This window comes from Trachypithecus francoisi, unplaced genomic scaffold, assembly GCF_009764315.1.
Source record: "Trachypithecus francoisi isolate TF-2019V2 unplaced genomic scaffold, Tfra_2.0 Lachesis_group0, whole genome shotgun sequence".
NCBI classification, from domain to species: Eukaryota; Metazoa; Chordata; class Mammalia; order Primates; family Cercopithecidae; genus Trachypithecus; species Trachypithecus francoisi.
In genome coordinates, this window is record NW_022681453.1 from 67,032,690 (window position 1) to 67,057,374 (window position 24,685).

Genomic DNA, 24,685 nt, shown 5'->3' on the forward strand with positions numbered 1-24,685 from the left:
ATATATAGATTTGTGTAGTGGTACAGATTAGCAGAAATGATGAAAGTCAAGAAAGGGGAACATTTTGAGGTGGTAGCAAACGAAGAGCTAAAATAATGATGTCCAGGTTAGTTTCAAGACAAATGAAACCATACTGGAATGTAATCTGAGAGAAGTGAGACATATCAATTGGAGATTACAATAAAAACAAACAGTGAGTTCGATTAAGAGGAAGGAGAAAAGTAAATATGCAGAAGATAAATATCAGAGAATATTTTTAAAATGGAGATCTTGCAGGTAGCGTTTTTCAAGGCATATTTAAGTTTGACATATAGCTTAGTCTGAGGATGACTGTTATCTTAGGTGAAACGGAGGTCATGGAATTTCAAAAGAGGTCAAAGAATTGTGAGTCCTGGATGTTAATGGTTTTTGACAGTGGATGTGGGAAACACCAAAAGTGATTGTAGAAGATAAGACAGAAAAAGATTGAGAGTCAGATACTACAGTTAGAAAAACACAAAGCTTTTGATAGAAAATTTTTGAAAATTGAAAAACATTTGAGCTCATGGATGGCAAGAATTGTGTTTCATTCATCCTTGTCTTTTTTGTTTATCTAGAACATAGCAAGTGCTCAAAAAATATTTGCTAGTTGAACTGACTCCATTGCCTTTTATTCCTCAGAAATGTGTATTTGTCCATGGTATGCTAGATAGCTATTTCAAATGGAGCAATCAGGTGATGAAGAGGTGACCTAAGAACTGAGTGACAGTAAGAGTTAACCCAAGATCAGGGGAAAGAATATTCTAGGGAGTGGAAAGATCTTGTTTGGAACAATCTTGGCATGTTTCAGAAGCAAAGATTGCTAGTGTAGTTGTAACTTATTGGTCAAGGGAGAAGAAAATGATCAATGTGGCTGGGCACAGTGGCTCACACCTGTAATCTCAGCATTTTGTGAGCCCGAGGTAGGGGGATCACTTGTGAGTTCGAGACCAGCCTGGGCAACATAGTGAGACCCAGTCTTGACAAAAAATAAAAAACTAGTTGGGCATGGTGGTGCATCCTGTAGTTCCAGCTACTAGGGAGGCTGAGGAGGGAGGATTGCTTGAGTGCTGGAGGTTGAGGCTGCAGTGAGCCATGATCACAGCACTTCACTCAACTTGGGTGACAGAGTGAGACCCTGTTTCAAAAAGAAAAAAAAAGAAAAAAGATGGAAGGACCATCAAATTGAATTAAATTCTGGAGGAAAAAGGATTCAGGCAAACAAACATAGAAATTACCAGAGCCCAGGTCTACTAACAGGAAAAAGTACTTTCTTTAGGTCAAAGATAAAAATTGTTTTTTATCTAATTATAACACATAGTGTGTCATTTATATTAAATTGCATTCTACTGAGTTTCCTCATATTTCATAGGTCACCCATCTCATTGCCTTTGCTGCATCCTCTTTTCTAAGCCTCCAATGTTGGAGGAGGGCCCCCAAGCTCACTCATTCCTTGACCATTTCTCTCTCTCTCTCTCTTTTTTAGAGATGGGGTCTCACTCTGTGGGCCAGGCTGGAGTGCAGTGGTGTGATCGTCACTCACTGTAGCCTCAAACTCCTCGGCTCCAGCAATCCTCCTTACCTCAGCCTTCTGAGTAGCTGGGACTACAGGTGCACACCAGCATACCCGGACCTACATGATCTGATCCCTAGCTTCCTTTGACTGTATATTTTACCTCTTTGTCCCTTATTCTTGTCAAACTGTCCTTCTTGCTCATCATTTCTCTATACACATTCACTTCTTGGGAAATCTCTTCCAGTTTCATGGCTTTAAATACCATATATATGCTGATGATTCTCAAGTTTGTGTTTCTAGCTCCAACCTCTTACCTGATCTTCAGACTCATATATGAAACTGCTAACTTAATGTATCTAATGGATACTCATTAGCATGGGTAGAAGCTCAACATGTTCAAAACAAAACTCATACCAGAAACTTTCCTTATCCTAGTCTTTGTTATTTCTAGAAAATTGCATCATGATTCATCTTTACTACTTAGGACCAAATCTAGGAGTGAGTTTTCCTTTTCCTTTTCTTTCCTTTCCTTTCTCTTTCTCTTTTTCTTTCTTTCCTTCCTTTCTTCCTTCCTTCCTTCCTTCTTTCCTTCCTTCTTTCTCTTTCTTTCTTTCTCTTTCTTTCTTTCTTTCTTCTTTCTTTCTTTCTTTCTTTCTTTCCTTTCTTTTCTTTCTTCTTTCTTTCTTTCTTTCTTCTTTCTTTCTTTCTTTCTTTCTTTCCCTCCCACCCTCCCTTCCTTCCTTCCTTCCTTCCTTCCTTCCTTCCTCTCTCTCTCTCTCTCTCTCTCCTTCTTTCTTTTTGAGACAGGGTCCTATTGTCCAGGCTGGAGTACAGTGGTGTCATCATAGCTCATTGCAGCTTCAAGCACCTGGGCTTGAGGGATTGTTCTGCCTCAGCCTCCTGAGAAGCTGGGGTTACAGGTGCACACCACCACACCTGGCTAATTTTTTTATTTTTATTTCTTGTAGAGAGGGAGTCTCATTATATTGCCTAGAATGGTCTTGAACTCCCGGCTTCAAAGAATCTTCCTGCCTCATCCTTGCAAAGAACTGAGATTGCAGGTGTAAGGCATCACACCTGGCTCATTTCTTTCTTTTAAATTGTGTATCCAAACTACACTCTAATATTGTCAGTTCTAGCTTAAAGTTTAATTCCAAGTCAAACTGTTTCTCTCCATTTGCACTACTATCACCTTGTACAAGTCACAACCATCTATTGCCTGAACTACTGCAAAAGCCTCCTAACTGAACTCCCTACTTCTTTTCCTTCCTGCCTATAGATAATTTTCCCCTCAGCAGCCAAAGTGATCTTAAGTGATCACATTATGTCACTCTCATGTTCTAAGCTTCCAATGGTTTCACATGTCACTTAGAATAACATCCAAATGTCTTACAATGGTGAGTCATATATGTCCATATATAGTCATAGAGTCTTTAATATGCAAATGTTAAGAAAAACTGCATATTGCAGTTTCAGTCAATGACAGACCAAATATGCGATGGTGGTCCCATTAGATTATAATACTGCATTTATAGCTCTTTTCCAATTTGTGTGTCCACATTTTTTCAAATGAATTATTATTTCATTCACTTTTTAAAAAATTGATACATAATAGATATAGACATTTTCAGAGTACATATAATTTGATACATCTATATAATGTGTAAAGTTTTTGTACCTTTTCTATGTTTAGATATGTTTAAATATACAAATACCATTGTGTTACAATTGCCTACAGCATTCAGTACAGTAACACGCTGTGCAGGTTTTCAGCCTAGGAGAAACAGTCTACACCACACAGTTTAGATCTGTAGTAGGCTATACCATAGGTTTGTGTAAGTACACTCTATGATGTTTGCATAATGACAAAATTGCCTAACAATGCATTCCTCAAATGTATCCCTGTCATTAAGTGATAAGTGCTAGAATATAAGCCTACATTATGAGTAGTTTCCGAAAACAACTCATATTACCTTACACTGCATTAACAGAAGTGCATTGTTTGAAGAAAGGCAGGTGCTAGTTCTTCCAGTCAGACTACTTTGGAATGTTATATTTGACTCCAGGCATTTCATATTAAGATATCTTAATATTAATTGCTGTATTTCAGATAAAGAATGTTTTTCAGAAGAGAGAAAGTAGGATGGTAAAAGGACAAATTATGCCTGGTGAGGAACCATTACAGGAACCAAGAATCTTTAACTTGAATACTTGATGATTAGGGAAGAGCCATGAAATTTCCCCCCAAATAACTAAACATCTGCCACATGAAAAAGGGGGTATACTTATTCTTTATTTTTTTTTGAGATGAAGTCTCGCTCTTGTCCCCCAGGCTAGAGTGTAATGGCGCGATCTCAGCTCACTGCAACCTCCGCCTCCCAGGTTCAAGCGATTCTTCTGCCTCAGCCTCCCAAGTAGCTGGGATTACAGGCACCTGCCATCACACCAGGCTAATTTTTGTATTTTTAGTAGAGACGGGGTTTCACTCTGTTGGCCAGGCTGGTCTCGAACTCCTGACCTCAGATGATCTACCTGTCTCGGCCTCCCAAAGTGCTGGGATTACAGGCGTGAGCCACCGTGCCCAGCTGGGTGTTATACTTTTTCTTATTAGCTACAGGGGAGGAAAAAACAATGGTAGGAGGTTTCAGAGAGGAAGCTCAGCACTTACAAGGAAGAACTGCTCAACAGTTTTTTCCAAACCAGTGTTCTGCAGAATACTAAAACATGTTAATTTAAACAAGGTATTTCATGTCTTTACTGCAGGCTATCTCAGAGTCTTTAATATGCAAATGTTAAGAAAAGGATACAGTATGCCACATTTCCCAAACTTATTTGTCCATAGATACTTCTATTTACAGAACTGTGTTAATGTATGTCTCTTGAAACAATGGTCATAGAACAGTTTGGGTTAAAGCTATTTAAAAATGAACAGGCTGTCTTCTAAAGGAGTAGGGTCAGGTTCACATCAATATATCTGGAAAAACTGGTTGGTCTTGCTGCCACTCTTGTACTTCTGAAATGCTTGTCATTAAAACTGAAGTATATAAAGCTTGGGCACTTAGAGCAATTTCTCTTACCTGTTAACAGTAACATTATCTGTTAATATTAACAGCTACCTGTTAACATTAACATTGTTACCTGTTAACATTAACAGTATGAGACCCAACACTGTTCTACATGAGAATAATGTTTTAAAACCAATGGAAATGAGGCTTTCTAGAACAGTGATTCTGAACTTTTTTCCTAGTAACACACTGCACAGTCATGACATTTCCGTGTCTGTCCTCTGATTCATTCATTGTGTGTGAGGTAATGTTTCTCAATTTTTTTCATGACCACACACATACACAAACAAAACCCTCATGCTCTACCACCCCTACTCCCACAAATTTTGATAGAACTTCATATAGGACCATGCTCCTCTATTGACTATTTCCCTTTTAGGAGCTCAAACCTAGGCATTAATGTAACTCTTTTTGAATAAAAAGAAAATTTCTAGGCTTCAAGGAAGAAAAGGTATTTAAAACTTATGGGAAAAGTAAATCAGGAAAGCAACATCAAAAAGGAACTACTACTTTGGAGGCTAAATGGAAACATTAATAAAGGAAGTTGGACTTATAGAAACATTGTTGTTATTGAATATTTGCAGCAATAAGCAAGACAAGGTGTAATAATAAGAAAAAACTGGGTCAGCAAGGTTGATAAGACAAAGTTGCAAATTATAATTATTGCTTATACAACTGTTCACTGAAGGGCATAGTTCAATGCCATAGAGGCTAAGAAGAATGTACTCTGTAAAAGAATGACTGGCTTTTCAGGATTTCTAAAACTTACACCTGTTCCTGTTCTCCAGAACCATTTTTACTAATGTTTACTATCTCTAATCTGGTTTCCATGATCTATCCATACTGAGAAAGGAGTGTTTGGATAAGCAAATAAAATACTATCATAATCAGAAAGATATAACTTCTCCTGTGTTTTAATAAAATGGCATTCTGCTTCCTACAATTTGTATTGACAAATTTACTAAAGTCTTATCAAACCTAGATAGCTGACAAACCAGGCCCTGGCTGGACCAGATCACATCATACATACCAATTCTTGAGGCCCCTGTGAATAGCATAATTACATTGCTTACAAACAAACAAACAAACAAATAAACAAAAAAAACTTAAAATACCATTCCTTTGTTATTCTGCAATTTTACCTCTAAATCAGTACCTCAAAAATTAGGGCATCAGTCCTAAATGCCAGTTACCTATAAAGGAATTCCCATAACTTTGCATACCCACAGAGAATGATCTCCATTATACATGTGTATTTTCATGGCCATTTGGAGACACCAGGCCAGCTCCAGCAACACTGCATAAGTTTTAATGAGTTCATTGATAGGCAGACATGGAATCTCAGGGGCCTTGTTTAAAGATGTACTGGAAAACCAGTCCTGGAACTTCTGTCATTGGAGAAAGGTGGAGGAGATCAGCTCTGATATGCTGCTATCTCTCTTGTCTAATCCAGTAGAAGAAAAAAAAATGCTTGAAGACAGGGCCAGGAATTGGGGTCAGGACAGAATCCAGGGAGTCATCAGAGTTTTGTCTTCTTGGTCTCTAGGTTGATCATGTTCCCTTGGATGTGAGGAATCTGCTTATCTCCTGGACCTTGCATATCCTCTGTCTTCACAGGAACATAGTAGTAGCCCATGATGGAGAAGATCAGGCAGATCACCAGCAGGAGGCAGGAAAACAAAATAAATTCGGCCCACTGCAGGGGGAAATAAATATGAGAAGAATATGGAGAAACCTGAAACTAAAGAGATCTTTACAGGATGAGGACTGGGGAGCAGACTGACCTGGGATCACCAGTTCAACCAGACTTTTGCTGGACAAAGACTGGGTTCATTGGCCTCTCCTCACATAGGTATATTGTAGTCAATATTGCCACTTATATATGTCTATTTTCCTGGTAAAGTCTGTGTATCTAACCCATTTCATGTCACAGCACTGAGTGGGGAATACAGAAAGCAGAGAGATAGGTGGAAAGGGAGAAGAGAAAGCTGGAGGAAAACCTTGAGTAGAAATGAATCCTGCTTCCCTCAGATCCATACCTGTACCAGGCCACTGAACTGTGCCACAACAAGCACGATGATATTCCCAACTGCAATTGTCAATAGCCAAGCTGCCTGGAGTACAGATTTCATGCTAGAGGGAGCCTGGGGATGACACAAATTTGAAAGTAAACAAATTCCCTTCACTGCCCTCATGCCCCATGCATCCAGGAAACTTCTCCCACAAAAACTTTCAAGTTAGAACTTCCCTCATTAAGTTCAGCTATCACATTGATTCAGAGGGTGATAATAATGCAAACAGTAAGAATAAAATGAAACTCCTAATTGAATATTTTTAAATTCATTATGTCATTTAATCTTCATTACAACCCTAAGAGGTAAGTTCTATTAGTATTCTTACACATTTAAAAAATAGCATTACAGACTGGGGACAGTAGCTCATGCCTGTAATCCTAGCACTTTGGGAAGCCAAGGTGGGCAGATCATCCAAGGTCAGGAGTTAGAGACCAGCCTGGCCAACATGGTGAAACCCTGACTCTACTAAAAATACAAAAAGTAACCAGGCACGGTGGTGCGCGCCTATAATCCCAGCTACTCAGGAGGCCGAGGCAAGAGAATTGCTTGAACTGGGGAGGCAGATGGAGTCTCGCTCTGTTGCTTAGGCTGGAGTGCAGTGAGCTGAGATCGCATCACTGCACTCCAGCCTGGGTGACAGAGCAAGACTCCATCTCAGAAAAAGAAAAAAAAAAAAAAAAGCGTTACAGAGAAGAGATAGTAATTTACTTACTCAAGGTTACACAATAGGTCATGCAGTCAAAATTCTAACATGGGGAGTCTGACTCTGCAGCTCTTCATTTTAATCTTTAATCTCTTTCCTAGAACCCCAAAATCATAGACTCCCATGCTGCACTGTCATGATCTGGGGAGTCAAGATGTTCAGGTCATGTGTGTTCAGGGTCATAAATAGGGTACCCAAGGCCAAAAGAGATAACATACCTATTTAAGTCAGTGCTAGAATTAAAATTCACCATCCTTCAATCAATGTCTCAATTTCTACCTTCTATTTGCAAAAACTTACCTGAGAATAAGAAAACTCAAGACCTGTAACAGAGAACATGACCTCTCCAGCTGTAACCAGGGCATATTGTGGTAGCTGCCATGCAATGGACATTTTGTTGTCTGGAATGTCTTCAGTCTTCCAGGCCTGAAGACCCTCATTGGTGTTCTTAGTGAGAGAAAGAGAAAATGGACTTATCAGTAGTCTCAAGTAAATATTCCTAACCACAGCATTCTACAATCTTATATCCATCCTTTGTGTATTTTCATTATTCTGCCACTTTCAGGAAATTGAGCATTTTTACACAATTCCAGCTTTTCAAAACTTCTTTTGGTAATATTATACTCACTTGCCTAGATTCAATCAGATATCATTATTGACAGAGACTTTAAATGAGAGAATTTTTTGATATTGCAGTTTGGATTTCTACCATTTTGCCCTATCAGGCATTTTGATCCTGGACAACACTTTGAACATAAAATGGCATCTGAATTATACAAACAAAGTAAGTTTTCAGAAAGCATTTTCTTGAGAAAAGCTTAATTTCTTATTCCACTTTCTATGTAAGTACAATTAAAGTGCTTTTAACATTTGCTATTTTGATTTTTAATTTACTGAAATTACTTTTATTAGAATGAATTACTCTCTTGATAACACATTGAAGTTTTACTGGTCAATTTTTAAAAATCTATATCAAATGCCACCTACTATTTTGATTTATCTTCATTGGCTTTTTTCTTTTTTGAGACAGGATCTTGCTCTGTCACCCAGGTTGAAGTGCAGCAGCACAATCACAGCTCACTGTAGCCTCAAACTCCTGGGCTTAAGCAATCCTTCTGCCTCAGTCTCCCAAGTAGCTGAGACTACAGGTATGTGCCACCATGCCCAGTTAACTTAAAAAGTTGAAATTTTTTTGTAGAGATGGAGTGTCATTATGTTGACCAAGCTAGTCTCGAGCTCCTGGCTTCAAGCAACCCTCCTTCTTTGGCCTCCCAAAGTGCTGGGGTTACAGGCATGAGCCACAGTGCCTGGCCCAAGCCATTATTTTTTAACTCAAAATTTACACATTCAAATTTTGTCAAAAAGATGTATTTTTTCTCAATTTCAGAGCCTGCTAGCCTACCAACCAAAAAAAGTCCAGGACCAGACTGATTCACAGCTGAACTCTACCAGAGTTACAAGGAGGAACTGGTACCATTCCTTCTGAAATTACTCCAATCAATAGAAAAAGAGGGAATCCTCCCTAACTCATTTTCAACATCATCCTGATACCAAAGCCTGGCAGAGAATCAACAAAAAAAGAGAATTTTAGACCAATATCCCTGATGAACATCGATACAAAAATCCTCAGTAAAATACTGGCAAACCGAATCCAGCAGTACATAAAAAGTTTATCCACCATGATCCAGTGGGCTTCATCCCTGGGGTGCAAGGCTGGTTCAACATATGCAAATCAATAAATGTAATCCAGCATATAGACAGAACCAAAGACAAAAACCACATGATTATCTCAATAGATGTAGAAAAGGCTTTTGACAAAATCCAACAGCCCTTCATGCTAAAAACTCTCAATAAATTTGGTATTGATGGAACTTATATCAAAATAATAAGAGCTATTTATGACAAACCCACAGCCAATATCATACTGGATGGGCAAAAACTGGAAGCATTCCCCTTAAAAACTGGCACAAGACAGGGATGCCCTCTCTCACCACTCCTATTCAACATAGTGTTGGAAGTTCTGGCCAGGGCAATCAGGCCTGAAAGAAATAAATAAAGGGTATTCAATTAGGAAAAGAAGAAGTCAAATTGTCCCTGTTTGTAGATGACATGATTATCTATTTAGTAAACCCCATCATCTCAGCCCAAAATCTCCTCTAGCTGATAAGCAACTTCAGCAAAGTCTCAGGATACAAAATCAATGTGCAAAAATCACAGGCATTCTTATACACCAATAATAGACAAACAGAGCCAAATCACGAAGGAACTCCCATTCACAATTGCTTCAAAGAGAATAAAATACCTAGGAATCCAACTTACAAGGGGTGTGAAGGACCTCTTCAAGGAGAACTACAAACCACTGCTCAGTGAAATAAAAGAGGACACAAACAAATGGAAGAACATTCCATGCTCATGGATAGGAAGAATCAATATCGTGAAAATGGCCATATTGCCCAAGGTAATTTATAGATTCAATGCCATCCCCATTAAGCTACCAATGACTTTCTTCACAGAATTGGAAAAAACTACTTTAAAGTTCATATGGAATCAAAAAAGAGCCTGCATTGCCAAGACAATCCTAAGTCAAAAGAACAAAGGTGGAGGTATCACACTAACTGACTTCAAACTATATTACAAAGCTACAGTAACCAAAACAGCATGGTACTGGTACCAAAACAGTGATATAGACCAATGGAAGAGAACAGAGCCCTCAGTAATAATACCACACATCTACAACCATCTGATCTTTGACAAAACTGACAAAAACAAGCAATGGGGAAAGGATTCCCTATTTAATACATGGTGCTGGGAAAACTGGCTAGCCATAAGTAGAAAGCTGAAACTGGATCCCTTCCTTACTTCTTATACAAAAATTAATTCAAGATGGATGAGAGACTAAAATGTTAGACCTAAAACCATAAAAACCCTAGAAGAAAACCTAGGCAATACCATTCAGGACATAGGTGTGGGCAAGGGCTTCATGTCTAAAACACCAAAAACAATAGGGCTTCATGTCTAAAACACCAAAAGCAATGGCAACAAAAGCAAAAATTGACAAATGGGATCTAATTAAACTAAAAAGCTTCTGCACAGCAAAAGAAACTACCATCAGAGTGAATAGGCAACCTACAGAATGGGAGAATATATTTGCAATCTACTTATCTGACAAAGGGCTAATATCCAGAACCTACAAAGAACTCAAACAAATTTACAAGAAAAAAGCAAACAACCCCATCAAACAGTGGGCAAAGGATATGAACAGACACTTCTCAAAAGAAGACATTTCTGCAGCCAATAGACACATGAAAAAATGCTCATCATCACTAGCCATCAGAGAAATGCAAATCAAAACCACAATGAGATACTATCTCACATCAGTTAGAATGGCAATCATTAAAAAGGCAGGAAACAACAGGTGCTGGAGAGGATGTGGAGAAATAGGAAAACTTTGACACCGTTGGTGGGAATGTAAACTAGTTCAACCATTGTGGAAGACAGTGTTGTGATTCCTCAAGGATCTAGAACTAGAAATACCATTTGACCCAGCCATCCCATTACTGGGTATATACCCAAAGGATTATAAATCATGCTGCTATAAAGACACATGCACACGTATGTTTATTGCAACACTATTAACAATAGCACAGACTTGGAACTAACCCAAATGTCCATCAATGACAGACTGGATTAAGAAAATGTGGCACATATACACCATGGAATACTATGCAGCCATAAAAAAGGATGGGTTCGTGTCTTTTGTAGGGACATGGATGCAGCTGGAAACCATCGTTCTCAGCCAACTATCGCAAGAACAGAAAACCAAACACGGCATGTTCTCACTCATAGATGGGAATTGAACAACGAGATCACTTGGACACAGGAAGGGGAACATCACACACCAGGGCCTGTTGTCAGGTGGGGGAAGAAGGGAGGGATAGCATTGGGAGATATACCTAATGTAAATGACTAGTTAATGGGTCCAGCACACCAACACAGCACATGTATACATATGTAACAAACCTACACGTTGTGCACATGTACCCTAGAACATAAAGTATAATAATAAAAAAAAAGATGTATTTTTTCTGTAAAATTTTGGTTCAAAAGAGATATTTTTCAGGGTGAAGTTTTTGTTAGTATTACCAAATATATGTGATTCCACAATCAACTTTTGTTTCTTTGGTGTAAAAGTACTTTAACTATATTTATGTTTTTAGCTATGGTTGGTTTTATGTAGACTGTATCTACTAATATCTTTTATTACAAATGAAATAACATTTTGAAAATTATATGTATATTTATTGAAGGGGCTCAAAAAGAAAACAGAAGAAAAAATTATATGTATGTATTAGTCCTTTCTCACACTGCTGTAAAGTACTGCCCAAGGCTGGGTAATTTATAAAGGAAAGAGGTTTAATTGACTCACAATTCCACATGGCTGGGGAGGCCTCAGGAAACCTACAATCATAGCAGAAGGGGAAGCAAGCTTGGACCTTCTCATATGGTGGCAGGAGAGAGAAGAGTGTGGAGCAAAGGGGGAAAAGCTCCTTATAAAACCATCATATCTCATAAGAAGTCACTCACTATCATAAGAACAGGATTGGGGAAAGCGCCTCCACGATCCAATCACCTCCCACCAGGTCTCTCCCTAGACATGTGGGGATTATGGGGATTATAATTCAAGATGAGATTTGGGTGGGGACACAAAGCCTAACCATATGAATATATTTCTTGAAGTAAAACTTTTATCAGGAATTAGGTGTAATATCCAGATACATGAGACAAAACAGCATAGTTAAAATGTCATGGTCAAAAGTCCTTCAGATGAAAAGTCTTTGACATCTAAATGCCCTTAATCCTCTGAATCAAATGGTCATTGGGTCTAAAATAGTAAGATAAAGGAATCTTCTTTTCCTTTAGCTGACAGTGTAAATAATACCTAGGCATCTGTTTGTGTTTTCTCAGCATAAGAAGAGACTATGGCCAGAGCTTCTAAATCAAAGTCAGATACTTACATGCTCATAGGCAGGTAATTAAGTAAATGAAAGAGGCTGCAAGGAAATGATGAGGCCTATGATGAACTGGACAGCACAGGTCCCATCTCAATGGCACAGCCACTACAGCACCAGACAGTTGACACAGTAATAGCTGTTAGGAAATCTTCTGATTTTTTTTTTCCCAAGAAATGTTAGTAATACAACTTCTTAGGTGTAATGTCTTGAATTTATTGGCAATTAATTCTTTTTTTATTTTTGTCAATACTGTGCAGGCCAAACAAGACAGGACTATGAAAGAAATTGGGCCTCCAGACCTATAATTTATGGCCTCTACTGTAGATGCTTATTAGATCCTGGTATTCAGAAACAATACATATGGCCTCTATCTTGAGCGGCATATGAGAGACAGAAGAAACAGAAAATGGAATAACACCAGGAACACAAGCATTATGGGCTGAATCATGTCCCCCAAAACTCATATGTTGAAGTCCTAAAACCAGGTACCTCAAAATATAAACTTATTGGGAAACAGATTTGTTATATATGTAATTAGTAACATTGAAATAAGGTCATTAGGGTGGGTCTAATCCAATGACAGGTATCCTTATTAAAAGGGGGGTAAATTTGGACACAGTCGGATACATAGGAAGAACACCATGTGAAGATGAAGGCAGATGTTAGGATGATTCTTCTATACACCAAGGAATACCAAATATTTCCAGCAAATTGCCAGAAGCCGTGGCAGAAGCATGGAACAGATGATTCACAGCCCTCAGAAGGAACCAGTCCTACCAATACCTTCATCTCAGACTTCTAGCCACCATAATTGTGAGACAATGCATTTCTATCCCATAAGCCACTCAGCTTGTGGTGCTTTGTTACAGCAGCCCTAGAAAATTAATAGAATTATAGCCAGGCACAGTGGTTAATGCCTGTAATCCAAGCACTTGGATTGAGGTTGAGGTAGAAGAATCGCTTGAGTCCAAGAGTTAGAGACCAGCTTGGTCAACATAGTGAGACCTCTTCTCTTTAAAAAAAAATTTTTTTTTAAATTAATTCATCAGGGTAGGACATGTCTGTAGTCCCACCTACTTGAAAGGCTGAGACAGAAGGATCACTTGAGCCCAGGAGTTTCAGGCTACAGTGAACTATGATTGCAGCACTGCACTGCATCATGGGCAACAGGGCGAGACCCTATTTCTAAAAGAGAAGAAGAAAGAAGGAGGAGGAGAAGAAGGTGGAGGAGGAGGTTAATAGAATTAGGTTGGTTTAATATCTAAAAATCAATTGTTGTGATACACTATATCAGTAAAATAAGGGACAAAAACACATTACCATCTCAATAAATGCGGGAAAAGCATTTATAAAATTCAACTCCTGTTCATGGTAAAACAAACAAACAGAAAACTCTCCAACAAACTAGGAATAGAAAGGAACTTTCTCAGTCTGACAGAGTATCTATGAAAAATCCACAGGTTACACACTTAATAAAAGACTGAATGCTCTTCCCCTAAAAGTATTTCTGCTTTCACCACTTCTATTCAATATTGTACTAGAGGTTCCTGCCAGAGCAACTGACAAGGAAAAGAAATAAAAAGCATCCAGATTGAAAATGAAAAAGTAAAGCTATCTCTATTTGCTGATGATATGATCTTTTATGTAGAAGGCCTAAGGGATCCACTCAAAAAACCCATTAGCACTAATAAATAAGTTCAGCAAGATTGCGCAATGCAAAATCAATATACAAAAGTCAACTGTATTTCTGCAATTTGCAATGAAAAATTTGAAAATGAAATTAAGAAAAGGATTCCATTAACCACAGCTTCAAAAAGGATAAAGTAAGTAGGAATAAATTTAACAAAATAAATGTAAAATGTATACTCTGAAAATAATAAGTTCTGTGCATGGCGGTTCATGCCTATAATCCCAGCTACTCAGGAGAGTGAGGAGAGAGGATCACTTGAGGCCAGAAGTTAGAGACCAGCCTGGGCAACATAGCAAGACCCTGTCTCTAAAAAGGAACCTTAGTCTGGGCATGACGGCTCACACGTGTAATCCTAGCACTTTGGAAAGCCAAGGCAGGAGGATTGCTTGAGGCCAGGAGTTTGAGATCAGCATGATCAACATAGCAAGACCCCAATCTCTACAAAAAAATAAAAAATCAACCAGGAGCAGTGGTACATGCCTGTAGTCCTAGCTACTCAGGAGGCTGAGGCAGGAGTGTCATTTGAGCCCAGGAGTTCAAGGCTACAGTGAGCTATGATGGTGCCACTGTGCTCCAGCCTGGGCCACAGAATGAGACCTCATGTCTAAATAAAAGAAAATAAACTACAAAAAACTGTTGAAAAAAATTAAAGAAGACCTAAATAAATAGAAAGACATCTCATGTTCACTGACCAGAAGACTTAGTATTGTTAATATGGCAATACTATTCCCTAAAATGATCTTCAGACTCAGTGAAATCCCTATCAAAATCCCAGCTGGCTTCTGATCTTACGATTATCCTAAAATTCATATGAAAATTCATGGGACCCAGAATGGGCAGACCAATCTTAAAAAAGAAGAAGCCTGGAGACTCATACTCTCTGAATTCAAATCTTACTATAAAGCAACAGTAATCAAGACAGTACGGTACTGGCACAAGGATAAACATACAGATCAATGGAATGGAATTGAGAGTCCAGAAAAATGGCCTTACATTTATGATCAATTGAATTTTGACACAAATGTCAAGACCATTTAATATGGGAAGAATAGTTTTTTCCAGAAATTGTCCTGGGACAACTAGAGGTACACATACAAAAGAATGAGACTGGATCCCCTACCTTATACCATATATAAAATTTATCTCAAAATGAATTAACTATAAAACTCTTAGAAGAAAACATAGGCACAGATTCTTATGACTTTGGATTAGGTATGACATCAAACACACAATCAACCGAAGAAAAAATAGATAAATTGAACTTCATCGTAATTAAAACTTTTTCTACTTCAACAGATACCATCAAGAAAGTTAAAAGACAACCTATTGAATGTGAGATTTTGCAAATTATATATGATAACAGATATATCTAAAAATATATAACGAATGCTTACAACTAATAAAAAATACAAATATCCCAATTAGAAATTAGGCAGAGGATCTGAAGAGATACTTCTTCAAAGAAAATACACAAATGACTGATAAAGACAAGAAAAATTGCTCCAAATCTTCAGCCATCAGGGGAATGGCAATGAAAACCAGAGTGAGATGCCATTTCACACCCACACTAGAGTGGCTATAATAAAAAGACAGAAAACAAGTGTTGGTGAAGATGTAGAAAAACTGCAACTCATACATGTGATTGGTAGAAATGTAAACAGTGCAGTCACTTTGGAAAAGTCCACAAATGGTTAAACATAGAGTCACCATGTGAGCCAGCAATTCCACTGCTAGTTACCTATCCAAAAGAAATGAAAACATATGTCCACATAAAAACTCGTACATGAATGTTCATAACAGCATTATTCCCAAGAGTCAAAAGGTAGAAACAATTCAAATGTACATCAATTGATAAATAAATAAAATGTATTATATCCATGCAATGGAACATTACCTGTCAATAAAAAGAAATGAAACACTGATACATGCTACAACATGGAAGAGCCTTGAAAAACATGCTAAGTGAAAGAAGCCAGACACAAAATAGCACATATTGTATGATTCCATTTACATGACATGTGCAGAATAGAAGAATTTATAGACAAAGTAGACTAGTGGTTTAAGAGGAAATGGGGAATGACTGCTAATGGGTACGTTATTTTTTGGGAGGGGTGACAAAAAGTATTCCTAAATGGCACAAATCTGTGAATATAGTAAAAACCATTGAATATATATTATTGGATATATATTCCTTCTATATAATGAATACTTATTAACATATATTGACTATACTAATATATTTAAAATCATTGGTTACTTTAAGTGGGTGAATTTTATGGTATATGAATTATATCTCAATAAAGCTGTTATAAAAATGGCACACCAAAGGGATCAAGTTAATTAAATTAATTAATTAGTAAAATAAATAGAACTTTATAGATCGGGTTCTCATCAAACCTCCAGAAATGTTCTTTTTCTTATTCACTATCTTTTAGTCTTTAATACAGTGTGAATAGTAATGAAATAACAAAATTAAAGTCAAGATGGACATCAAAATTAAAATCAGAGGTACCCTGCCCTGACTGCTAGGACAACTGTTTTTGACAGACCACAATTAACTGATCCCCAAACTTTGTGTAGAGATTGACATTACTATCAGTTTCAGTATTTCAGACTGTGACATGTTAGCAGATCAAATTTCCAGAGAGTGAGAAGATCTGCATATGAAGCCGGTCAAGAAGACATGAATACTTTTTCATAAATAACTGTTGTTTGCTTGGAGACATAATGAGACTGGAGCAGGCCGTGGCATCTCACAGTCATGGCTCAAGATAAATTATGTCTCTCCTTCCCCAAGACCCTTTGCTTGTTGTTGATGTTATCTCTTAACATCCCCTACAGAGACAGTGGGCTTTCTAAAGTCACTGTAGAGCCAGGTGCGGTGACTCATGCTTATAATCCCAGCACTTTGGGAGGCTGAGGCGGGTGGATTACCTGAGGTCAGGAGTTCAAGGCCAGCCTGGCCAACATGGCAAAACCCCATCTCTACTAAAAATACAAAAATTAGCTGGGCATGGTCGTGGGTGCCTGTAATCCCAGCTACTCGGGAGGCTGAGGCAGGAGAATCACTTGAACCCAGGAGGCAGAGGTTGTAGTGAGCCGAGATCGTGCCACTGCACGCCAGCCTGGGCGATGAGAGTGAAACTCTGTCTAAAAAATATAAAAATAAAAATAAATAAAGTCACTGTAGAACCTGTCATCTTACACTAGAAATAAATATATGTGTCTGCTTTGCCACAGAGTCTTCTCTTTTGTTTTCTGCCCCTGCCTAGAGGATCCCAGGAGAGAGGGTGAGAAGGTGGCCGTGAGCTACTTACATTAGTAATAACAAACAGATATGCTGCACCAAAGTCTAGTAGACCCAAATTCAGAGAAAAGTTCTTATCTTCTGTTCTACAATGCACTGCAGGGTATCTGGAACAGGATGAATTTAGATTAGAATAAATATCACGGCTTAGAAAAGCATTCCCATTTCCAGGTGAAAATGATCTCATCTCTCTACTGATGGTGAGGAAAGCAGTGAAGCTACTAATTATCTTTGAAGAGAAATGTTTCTTGGAGTGGGTTATTTTCATGCCAGGCTTCTGTCCCTGATTTGAGCTCTTTATTGCCTGTCAGGTATTTTTTAAAATATTCAACCTAAATAAAGTAGTTACAAATCATATTCTTTTGTGAACTTAAGTACCATGTGAACTTTCCTCATGCAAATCTTATGACTTAGTAGAACAGGCTATAACAGTGAACCTGAGAAGATAAGCTCTAACTAATGAAGTGCCAATTCAAGGTTCCAAAGTACATTCTTCAGTAGAAATGGAAACCAATAATAAACTTTGAGAAACTCACAGAGATGGACTGTGTTAACTATACAGAGATGGGCTGTGTTAACTATATAGTGTGGTCTTCACAGCAATCGTGATCTCAACATATCTGTGCAGAAAAAAAGTGAGACTGAGGGAAGGAAGCAAGAGTTGGAAAAGATCAGGAGTGAGTCTACACTCAAAATTAGCCCACATGCAGGCCGGGCACGATGGCTCGCGCCTGTAATCCCAGCACTTTGGGAAGCCAAGATGGGCGGATCACAAGGTGAGGAGATCGAGACCATCCTGGCTAACACGGTGAAACCCCATCTCTACTAAAAATACAAAAATTAGCCGGGCGCGGTGGTGGGCATCTGTAGTCCCAGCTACATGGGAGGCTGAGGCAGGAGAATGGCATGAACCTGGGAGGTGGAGCTTGCAATGAGTGGAGATCGCGCCACCGCACTCCAGCCTGGGCAACAGAGCGAGACTTCGTCTCGAAAAAAAAAAAAAAGAAAAAAAAATTAGCCCACATGCACCTAAGTTCCCTACCTATATACAAAGATAGCTCTCAAAAAACAATTATTGACAAAAGTAAAATGTCCACAGGGGCAATGCACTTACTCTCCTCTTTGCACAGTTCTATAAGCAGACACACCATAGTCTTCACCAACATTGAGAGAGGTATCTTTACTCAGGGAGATGTTGACATCTTTATGCAAAGTGTTAACAAACCTGAGGGCAGAGATATTATTTACATATCAAACAAACAGGAACACCTGATTAAAGAGGGTAGGGACCTTTTATGTTTTGGGTATAACTATATCCCCAGTGCCTAAGTGCCTAGAATAGTGGCTGGCACATAAAAGGTACATAATGTATATTGTTAACTAGACGAATGATCCCACAGGTAAAAAGTAATCCATAGTCGTAGCTGTCCCTAACTTTCTTTTTCTTGAACTTTTATCTCTCACATCCTCAGCAGACCTCTAGCTAGATGGACACTATCATGATCATTCATGGCAATCTGAGTTTCCTCACTAGTCCAACTTAGGTGTATCTAATTTATTTCCCTTATAATGGTGAAATCTATCAACTGAGACTTTACTAAGAAAAATAAGATAATTATGCATAAAGAAATGATAGTATTTACATAAAACTCATATCTTAACCTCTTACAAATTAAGCCCAATGTGACTTATGCAAAACTCAGACTTCCAGCCCAGAGTAGGTTGCTATAATTGTTTTGGAGTCTGCAGAAACTTTGGACCCTTCCAGAACCATCTTTCTATTTTTCTGAACCTGGCACCTAGATTGTCCTCTCAGGATGGGTTTTTGGTACATTTCTGTTTTGACAGCTTTTGATTTGGTCTCTGGCCCCAGGCATAAGAAGGACAGTTCCCTCTAGAGTCCTGAATGTTGATTCCTAGACTTTAGATCATTCTACACTAACGTAGAAAATGCCCCTCTGGAGGTCCATGACTCTCTGACCTCATATTGTCTTATTTTGAGCTGTTTACTTTTTTTGAAGCATATTCAAAAGCAAGTTATTATGACTGTCCTACCCTTCAGTGAAATCCAGACTTTTCACTAAAAGTTCTCCTCTAAAATGCTATTCTCAACAGCAACCACTTGACCTTGGTGGCCATAGACCTGTGTATCTGTCCATTTCATATCTAATACTGGCCACAGAGAACACATGTCCTCTTGGGTACTCCATCTCTGTAACTGTCCCTCACCTTTTGACAACACCCTTCAGCCTTATCTGGATTCAAAACTAAGTCTTTTGACTCCAAATGTGTACTATACCATGATGCCTCTATAGGCTTATAATAAAAACTATACTTTAAAAGATATATATTCAACTATCAAAAAGGAAGGGAGGATTATTTTCTCACTTCCAAATTTCTCTCTGACGATCACAAAGAGAAAAGTACTCAGTTATTTTCCTGAAAGCAAGATAAACAGATAAAATACAGCAGAAAGAATTTATGCCCCAGAGTACAGGGGGCTTACACAGATAGGGTCATCTTTGAATCCCACATGAGAAAAGAAGCCTATCTGCCTCTCACTGTCCTAGAAAATGCCTTTTGACACCAGTGCCCCTGGCACTCTAGGAGAGGGAATTCCTGTTCAGAACAAGTCCAAGATTCGAGAAAACAGAGTGGCTTGGAATCTCTTTGACATTCAAACCTCACAGTTGTCATCCCATTGATTGTTTTGCTTTCTGTATCCTTTACCTACAACAGAGGAAAGTAAAAATCAGTAACAGCTGATGAAATACGACCTATACTCAGAAAATTTGATCATCAGGCAGATCCTTGGTAAGTATTGATAAGACAGTCGTATTACTTTGAGATGACAACTTAAAACACAAGCAATTCCTCAACTTACCATCATGCTGGAGATACTGTTCCCATCTTCACGAATGACAAGACTGTACCAGTTCTTCTCCTGCACAGAATGCTCAGTGTAGAGAGACAAATTGTGATATTTCAGGTGGAAGTGAAAATTCTGGCTTTTTGTTTTCAGGTGCAGTTTGGAATACCGTGGTGTTTTCTGTAAAATGAAGAACATAAATTGAAGGTCACATACACCTTCTACTCCATATTGGACATTACAATGTTGTAGCATCTCAGAGTAGGTGACCTCATCAAATATTTTCAACCTAGTAATTCCTTTCTTTAACCAAGTCATTTTATTTCTTGGAATTTACCCTAAGAAATAATCAGAGGTATGCACAAATATTTATGAATAAGAATGTTCATTATAGGATTATGTATAATAATAAAAACTGAATACCTATGTGGAAATGTCTAAATAAACTGTGGTATATCTATAGAATAGAATATTGTATGCCCATTAAAATCATGTGCTCAAAGATTATCTAAAGACATGGGAGGATGCTTATGATACAATTAATGTTAAGAAAAAATCAAGATCAATATAGCATATAGAGTTGCTAATTCATTCAGGTATACACCTCACCTGAAAGGATTTGATGGACTCTATCAACAGAGAATTGTTTTCATTTCCTACCACTGTCACTTTCACATCATCATCTGCCAGATTCAAGACTTGTAGGAAAACCTCCTGGGGACCTGGCTGGGCTGGGGTCATTTCCTTAGAACAAAGAATACATGTCAGAATCACCAACAAATAATCCTTCAGATACAATGACAACACATATCTCAGTTGTTTCTGACAGCCTAGTCCACTAGCCAAGTAGACATAGTTTTCTCCCTTTGAAAAATATTTGGCTTAGAAAACTCTAAAGGCAGTTTGGAGAGGGAAACATCAGTTCAATGTAGCAAGTACCAATGCCAGCTTACAAACTCCATGCTTTTTGACTCAGCTGTGGCCTCATCCGTAATAGTGGCTATTCAATCTGCCAAAAGGTTTTTACTTGAGTATCTAGAAAGGCATCACCTAAGCCTGTGTTCCCTAAGGAGATGGCTATCTTGGATATTAGTGTTTGAGAATTCCCTGAAAATACATTCTAAGTCACTCAGGTGGGAGGTGGGCCTCATTTTGCATTGCTGTTTTACCACTCTATCTACTTATTTATCACAAATACTTATGACACCTCTTATAAAAAAGGTACTGTGCTAGGTCCCAGGAAATCATGATCGAACAAGTCAAAAAGAGCAAATAAGAAAGATATGATCCTGCCCTCATGGAGCTTAAGAATTACTGAACTCACATTTATTTTTATCTCTACAGCTGCTGCAACTGCAAATGCCAGGCACGCTAGGATCATACCAACAGCCATTTTCCTAAGTGATCTGTGGTGGAAAGGAGAAACAATTATACCTAAACTTTAGACTCTTAAGGATGAAATCCAAACTCTGTAGCCTATTATTAAAGACTGCATTAGGCTGTTCTTGCATTTTATAAAGAAATACCTGAGACTGGGTAATTTATAAAGAAAATAAGTTTAATTGGCTTATGGTTCTGCAGCATTACAGGAAGCAGAGTGTTGGCATCTTCCCAGCTTCTGGTGAAGCCTCAAGGAGCTTTCAATCATGGGAGGAGCCAAAGGTGGAATAGGCATGTCACATGGTGAAAGCAGAAGCAAGTGAGGAGGTGGGAGGTGCCACACACTTTTAAATGACCAGATCCTATGAGAACTCATTCACTATCATGAGGATAGCACCATGGAATGGTGCTAAACCCTTTATGAGAATTCACTCCCATGATCCAATCATGTCCCATCAGGCCCCACCTTTATCATTGGGAATTACATTTCAACATGAGATTTTGGTAGGGACAAATATCCAAACTATATCATTCCATCTCTAGCCCCCTAAAATCTCATGTCCTTCTCACATTGCAAAATACAATTATGCCTTCCCTATAGTCCCCCAAAGTTTTAACTCATTCCAGCACAAACTCAATCAAAAGTCCCAAGTCCAAAGTCTCATTTGAAATAAGGCAAGTCCCTTCCACCTACAAGCCTGTAAAATCAAAACAACTTATTTACTCCCCAAATAAAATGGAGGTATAGGCACTGGGTAAACATTCCCATCCCAAAAGGAAGAAACTGGCCAAAACAAAGGGGCTACAGGCCCCAGGCAAGTCTGAACCCAGCAAGGCAGTTATTAAATCTTAAAGTTCCAGGATAATCTCCTTTGACTCCATGTCCCACATTCAGGGCACACCGGTACAAGGGGTGGGCTCCCAAGGCCTTGGATAGCTCCACCCCTGTGGTTTTGCAGAGTTCAGCCCCTGTGGCTGCTCTCACAGGTTGTTGAGTGCCTGTGGTTTTCCAGGCCCAGGGTGCAAACTGCCAGTGGGTCTATCATTCTGGGGTCTAGAGGATGGTGGCCCCCTTCTCACACGTCTACTAGGCAGTGCCCTTGTGGGGACTCTGTGGGGGTCACTACTAGGACACTGCCTTAGTAGAGGTGCTCTCTGGGGGCTCCACCCCTGCAGCAGGTTTCTGCGTGAACACCCACGCTTTCTCATACAGCCTCTGAAATCTAGGTGAAGGGTGCCAAACATTCTTCATTCTTGCACTCTGTATGCCTGCAGGCTTAACACCATGTAGAAGCCACCAAGGTTTATGGCTTGTACCCTCTGGGGAAACAGGCATGTCACATGATGAAAGCAGGAGCAAATGAAGAGTAGGGAGATACTACACACTTTTAAATGGTCAGATCTCACGAGAACTCACTATCATGAGGACAGCACCAACGGGATAGCCCTAAACCATTCATGAGGAATTCATCTGCATGATCCAACCACCTCCCACTAGACACCCCCTCCAACATCCAACATTGGGGATTACATTTCAACATGAGATTTGGGTGGGTACAAATATTCAAACTGTATCAAATACTTTTCCTGATTTGATCCCAATTACTTTTCTTTTTTAAATCCACGTTTCCATGACCAATTACTTTTCAAGGTATTTTCTAGAACTCCTCTTCATACATTCTTCTTTCTTCTTTTTCTTGAGTCACATTGAACTGCTCTTGTCTGTGATATACCACATTTACTCACCTCCATCTTTGCTTATGATGGTTTTTCTATTCACTATGTCATAATACCAAAAATAATGACAATACAACAAGGTTTATTGAACAAATACCATATGCCAGGTGCTGTACATGATTTACATCACTTTCCTCTGCAGAAATCTGTTGACCTTGGCAGGGGAAGGACATTTTCTTTTCTACATCTGCTTGGCACTTGATCTTAGGCCCTTCTTAGGACACTTATTTTACCTGTGTAGTAGTTACATTATGTATATATATATATATATATACTCTAGCCCCCTTACTAAGTAATAAACTCTTTGAGGGAAATGGTTTTTTTTCTTGATATATATTTTCATGACACTTGGTCCTAAACTTCCCGACATCTGCTCAATGAACAGGTGAAAAAGGGCCATTTTCATTTGGTAAAGTGGTCATCAAAATGAATTGCTATTAAATCAAGAATGAAAGAAGGCTTGAAACTTTCTTTTGTCAAACTCTAAAAAAGACTAATCCTTCTATTTAGAAAACATTTCAGGCAGTAATTGGGAACAATTCAGTTCCCAGTCCTACTAGGTTCCCCATTTGTTTCATAGGGACAATAGGAGATTTAAAGGGATTAGTAGTCATCAAAGGCCTTGAGTTTCTTTGAAGAGACAACATTCAAGAACAAAGAAGAAAGTTGATTTAGGAGCTAAATTTCACATATTTTTGGTTTGGCATGAAACCTAGACCTGCCCTTCAATATCACACAGTTAAATCCACAGTAATGGCTTTGACTCTCATTAATTAGATCTAATTCCCATTTTTCAGGGTCAATAGGCAGTTAGTCTAACATGGAAAAATAGAAGCAGATAGATGATAAACCAAAACCAATCATCACTAAGAAAAATACTGACATTGAATATTTATCAAACTGGGCAAAGACTGAGTCAATTTAGAGTAATCCATACAGGCATAGTGAACACTTACGAGAAGTTAATTCCACACTTGGAGACCAGACGATAAATGACAAAGTCAAACAACGGGATGAAGATAAGAACCAGGAGGGGATTTAGAACCTGTAACACCATGACAAAAAGGATTAGCTACAAATGTTCTCCTATCATGAGTGTGAGCACTGCACTCATTTGCTTGTGTATACTCTGTCTCATATCAACACACACTTTTGTCATTGTAAGTACAGAATGATTCCACGTTCCTCAGCCCATTTACACCCAAGACCCTATTTTTCTTGCATAGCATTTTAGCTTTCAAATATCCCAAGAGACAAGTTTCACTCTGAGCCTGTCTTTCTGCCAGCCTTACTGTGAGCTCTTTCCTCTCATG

At 38.6% G+C, this 24,685-nt stretch overlaps 1 protein-coding gene across 3 annotated transcripts in view; it reads right to left on the reverse strand.

Moving 5' to 3' along the window:
- Positions 1-4,287: 4,287 nt before the first annotated feature.
- Positions 4,288-24,685, reverse strand: part of SLC15A2 (solute carrier family 15 member 2) — a 58,586-nt gene continuing 38,188 nt past the window's right edge. For all 3 annotated transcript variants that reach the window (XM_033211057.1, XM_033211058.1, XM_033211059.1), the window contains 10 exons: positions 24,329-24,417; positions 21,580-21,661; positions 20,865-20,999; positions 20,271-20,435; positions 20,070-20,116; positions 18,501-18,611; positions 17,397-17,493; positions 7,678-7,824; positions 6,639-6,743; positions 4,288-6,295 (listed from right to left, as the gene is read on the reverse strand). In XM_033211057.1, coding sequence (XP_033066948.1) covers positions 6,119-6,295; positions 6,639-6,743; positions 7,678-7,824; positions 17,397-17,493; positions 18,501-18,611; positions 20,070-20,116; positions 20,271-20,435; positions 20,865-20,999; positions 21,580-21,661; positions 24,329-24,417 — 1,155 coding nt within the window. In that variant the 3' untranslated portion in view covers positions 4,288-6,118. The remainder of the gene's footprint in view (positions 6,296-6,638; positions 6,744-7,677; positions 7,825-17,396; positions 17,494-18,500; positions 18,612-20,069; positions 20,117-20,270; positions 20,436-20,864; positions 21,000-21,579; positions 21,662-24,328; positions 24,418-24,685) is intronic.